Source organism: Macrobrachium nipponense, chromosome 3, assembly GCF_015104395.2.
Source record: "Macrobrachium nipponense isolate FS-2020 chromosome 3, ASM1510439v2, whole genome shotgun sequence".
NCBI classification, from domain to species: Eukaryota; Metazoa; Arthropoda; class Malacostraca; order Decapoda; family Palaemonidae; genus Macrobrachium; species Macrobrachium nipponense.
Window position 1 is genome coordinate 110,839,121 of NC_087202.1, and position 5,000 is coordinate 110,844,120.

Sequence of the window (5,000 nt, forward strand, 5' to 3'; positions counted from 1 at the left end):
AAGGGAGAGGAAGAGACAAACAAATGAAAGGAAGAAGAATGAGAGAGAGAGAGAGAGAGAGGGGTGGGGGGGTGGGCAAGCAAATTAAAGGAAGAAGTCAAGAGAGAGAGAGAGAGAGAAAAGCAGGCAAGCAAGAAAGAAAAAACAATGAGAGAGAGAGATAGAGAGAGAGAGGAAAAAATCAGCGGTGTAAAGGCTTTCTAATATACGTTTTAAAAGTCAGTCTGGTTTCCTCAGGCTGTTTTGAAACTTCTAAATCGACTGTTACAGAAGCAATGTGAGACAGACAGACGAAGCTTCTTCTTTTTTTCTTAGACAGGCGGGAAATCATGGAGGAGGAAGGAAGACTTGCTCTAACATTAGTGATATAGGTTAGTGGTCATGAGAGTGGCCAGAGATTTTAGCGATGTGCATAAATTTACTGTGAAGTTTTCACAAAATTCTAAACCTTCCTTAATCCATCTGGGCGGGAAGTATATTTCATTTTCGTCTGTGTGTTTTTATTTTAATTACATCATCTAGAAAATAGCCAGAGTCCATAATATTTAATAGATAATAATTTAGAAAACCCAAAAATGAAGCGCTAACTCCCCACAGTTATAGCAATATTAAACAATGTTCAATTTTTATGTATCTTTTTGACGTCTGAGTTATATCCTAATATCCACTTATTTACATTCTCAGGAAAATTTTGACATTTATTATATATTTCTTATTTGTGCGTTATATTCTCATAATCAATCATTTTACAACACTGGTATCAACAGTTTCGATTTATGAGAATTCCGCTGCATAGCCAAGAACTGGGGCACTTTCGACCATTCATGTTTAAAAAAGTGAAAAGAGAGATTTGGAGAACAAGAATGAAGAAAGGAAGGTGGAAAGGAGCTGAAGTAAAAGGCTAAAAATGGGTGCAACTTATACTCTGTTTTTTTTCATCTGTCCATCCGCCTGTGGTGTTTTTGTATGGTAACACTGCGTCCCGGGCTTTCGATAGTTACGCTATGTGTAAGTTTTAGGTAAATAAAAGGATATGTGGGTGTACATTTGCAACTGAAAAGTGTTTTAATAATTTACTGTATGCGAATTACACCGTTAATATTCGAAATAGGATATTATTATAATCGTTGAATGTAAGCTGAATGTAACTGTCTAAAGCCCGGGACGCAGTGTTACCATACAAAAACACCACAGGCGGATGGACAGATGGAAAAAAACAGAGTATAGGGGCCAATGGGATGCTCCAAACAACCCTAAGTAGTGCTTACAGTGCAATACGAGAGGTGCACTGATGTCACTTACCTCCTACGGGGATCACAGCGTGATTTGTACTATATTTTTCAGCCTCCTTAGTTACATATTAAACACTAGAATACTGAGCATACTTACATTTAAGACCAAAGAGAAGAATTCAAAGGTGAACGTCAGAGCCATAACTGGATTGATGTTCGTCTGCAAATTTGTAAAGGATAATTATTAATTTTCATTCGGGTTTATGTTTATTCTTTTAGCCAGAAATATTAATATAAAGTCTAGTGGAGGTAACAGACTAAACGATTTCCCCAAAACAACTCAATGAAACATGACAGGAGAAACGGGAGATTATAATAAGAACTTAAATTTCTTTATTTTGGGGAATGATGTTCTCAGCAAAGTATACATGTTATTTCGCAAACTTACACTCGCTATTTTGACCCATTTGTTCTTATAAACCTTGCCTTTGTTATTTACGTATTAGAATGATAAACTAAGCATATTCATTCCTAAAATGACACCAGCATCAGAATGAGATCACTAACAGGAAAATGAACTTGACGGAGACCAATCAATGACAGGTCTCGCCTCATAATCCTGGTCAGCGAGAGTTCAATGTACCGTTGTTTTGCATAATCAGGATAGGTGCAGAAGAATTAGCAGGGGATACCTTTGTGCAAAATTCATGCAGAAAACCATACAAAATTATTAAATGTAGTTACTAACATATAACAATAAACAACTACGTGAATTAAAGGTAAAACAACAATATGAGTATTCATGAAACGTGTAAACTTATACCCACACCCATAATAGCCAGTTTGTATATCTTCGTTCGGTTTTTTCTGCCTTTTACTTCTGAGTGTTTCGCTTCCAACCGTGAATGGCATATTCTTCTGAAGTTTCTTTTCGAGATGTGGGCCTTTATTTGCCTTATTCTTTATGAATGTATATATAAAAGAATAAGAAAAAGAAGTGCAACAAGTGCGCACGAAACAGCGAATGCTTGAGCGCAATTTTCTATTCTTGCAAGTGTAGTTGTCCATCGTTCCATCAAGAGATGAGCATCCATCGAAAAAGTGTGCACTCGAAGTGAGAGAAGAAGGGTAAATGAAGAAGAGAGAGTGCCAGAAAAGGACTCCGGAGAGAATTCTTGTCCGTCCCAAACTACACAGGACCATTTATTACCAAGATAACACAAGGTCATGACTTTCATCTTCGGAATTGGAGGGTGACTTTAATTTCTGAGAAGTATAATCCGGTGGACGGAAAAATCTTATAGTTTCCTCCTCTCGTTGGATCACGTCCATTACCCTGATTAAAAGGTTAAATCATACGGCATTTCTCTGATTTAATGCCGCCTATTGGTCTGTTAAAGTTGTGTACCATATATACATATATATATATATATATATATATATATATATATATATATATATATATATATATATAATGTGTCTGTGTTTGCATATTGTAATATACACTATACATTATATATATGTGTGGGTACTTTATATATATATATATATTTATATATATATATATATATATATATATTAGTATATATATATATATATTATTATGACGTTCTACCGATAAGATGATATCTATCAAGGGGCCACGTGGCCACAGATATCATGGCTCTGGAAAATACCGAACGTTTGGTAAGTGGGTGGTGTCATTAACTGATCATATTCACTTGACCTCATAAATCCCGAAATTATGCCCAAACAATACGCTCCCTTTTGGACATACTGGATTGATTGATTTGTGGCTATTATTAACAGTGGCGTGACAACGTTTGTTTGGACCTACTTATTAAGGGAGTTTACAAAATACGCCGTCACTTTACCTAATGAAATATTTCAAATCCCATTTTTTAAATATTTGAAGGAATTATGAAGCATTATAAAAACGATTTCGTTCAGAACTGGACTTCGACAATCCAACTTTACTCGCATGTGTCCAGCCACCAGTTAGTTCAGGACCCAAAATATCCTTGTTTCTATCCAAGGTAAAATCGTATCCGTACGAAATTATATATCATCTATCTAAAAAATTAACATCTCCCTGGTACATGCTACAATATTGCACCTGATCTGTAGTTATTACTGAATGCATTCAAAACCAGCTTAAGAGATCGGGACAAGGCCGATGTTTAACTTTGAAAGTAGGAGCTGTCATTAGAGTTGAAAGCTCTCTCTGGGGAAATTCAAAGTAATCGCCTCTAAGAAGATAACCATCATTTAAGGATTAAGCAAAGGTCAAACGCTGTGACAGTGAATTTCCAAGAGAGAGAGAGAGAGAGAGAGAGAGAGAGAGAGAGAGAGAGAGAGAGAGAGAGTATACTTGAGGTTTCCCTTCTGAACAACCAGTTTTTATTACAAGGTAGACTGTTGCTATACCAATTTCTTTCTTGGTGTGTCTGTTATATATTAAGATTAATAATTGCCCAATATCTTTTGAATATCGCTATCTCAATTTCTAATGTCCGAGGATTTGGTTTAATTGTGGTATTTTTCAGGGAACTGTTTTACGATATGCATTCCCTTTATCACTATTTCTGAAGTATTATGGGAATTTTTTGAATTGGTTATTTTTCTGGTGTAGTGATCTGAAATTATACAAAGTAAAGCGACTTGGAGATATCAATACCTACCGTAAAATATTAGCATCGTTATGATTTGCTATTTTATATATATAAGGAAGATTTTGAAATTTATTTATTTTCCATTGCTATCTACCAAAGCATGGGGAAGAGAGACTCGGCGCCTTGAATTCTAGTTTACTGTAAATTTGAGTGGGCATTCGGGGCTTATTATCACTGGATTTATGATTATTTGACTCTAAAGCGAAGCACTGGGACACTTTCAGCCAATCGGTGTCGAGGACAGTGAAAAGAGGGAGGCGAGTTGTTGGACAGGGAAGGGAGCGGCAGTGAAGGTAAAGTAAACAAGTTAAAAATGCACCGTAGTTTCTTCGGCGCAATTGAGTTTTCTGTACAGTTGCTGCAGCGTATAATCAAGGACACCGAAAATGGACCTATCTTTCGGAAATCTCTCTATAATTCTGTGTGAGCCGCTGCCCATAAAACTTTAACCGCTGTCCGGTGGTAGTCTGTCGTATATCGCTGCCAAAAGCACGATTATGGATGACTTTAACCTTAAATAGAATAAAAAAACTACGGAGGCTAGAGAGCTGCAATTTAGTATGTGTGATGATCGGAGAATAGCTGATCAGCATACCAATTTGCAGCCCTCTAGCCTCAGTAGTTCCTATGATTTGAGAGCAAACAGACAAAGCAATCACAATAGTTTTCTTTTATCGAAAACAAGCTAAAACGTGGGCGCAGCTAGAACCCGAAAGGTAGTTGCAAACAACATTTAGTGATGCCTGCAGTGCACCACGTGAGTTGCATTGAGGGTTCTCGCCCCCTATGAGAAAATGATCATGTCATAATAAAGTAGGTGCTCTTGCGCAATCTCAATAGTACTGAAATTCCAAAATGGCTGTGGGAAGAATGACTCATCACTGGAAACAGAGGGAAAGCATTCAGATTCCTATACCCTCCGCCACATTGTTGCTTCCCACTCCGTGAACGCTTCTCGCTTTGCAGGAATCGTTAAAGGATATCCCAAGAGCAGTGGAGAGTTTCCTCGGCAACGTCCTGTAATTATCTCGATGGGGAGCGGTATCGTGGAATGAATGCCTGGATGGCCTTTGAGGGTTCGCTTCATTTGGATACG

The 5,000-nt window shown here is 37.2% G+C and overlaps 2 protein-coding genes across 3 annotated transcripts in view; one reads left to right on the forward strand and one right to left on the reverse strand.

Moving 5' to 3' along the window:
- LOC135221957 (sodium-dependent noradrenaline transporter-like) overlaps window positions 1-5,000 on the forward strand; it is a 399,359-nt gene that overhangs the window by 158,791 nt on the left and 235,568 nt on the right. The gene's annotated exons all lie outside the window — the stretch shown is intronic.
- The window catches only part of LOC135221958 (uncharacterized), a 208,473-nt gene that overhangs the window by 37,739 nt on the left and 165,734 nt on the right, over window positions 1-5,000 (reverse strand). The window contains exon 5 of the mRNA XM_064260014.1: window positions 1,390-1,452. Within this exon, the coding sequence (XP_064116084.1) occupies window positions 1,390-1,452 (63 nt within the window). The remainder of the gene's footprint in view (window positions 1-1,389; window positions 1,453-5,000) is intronic.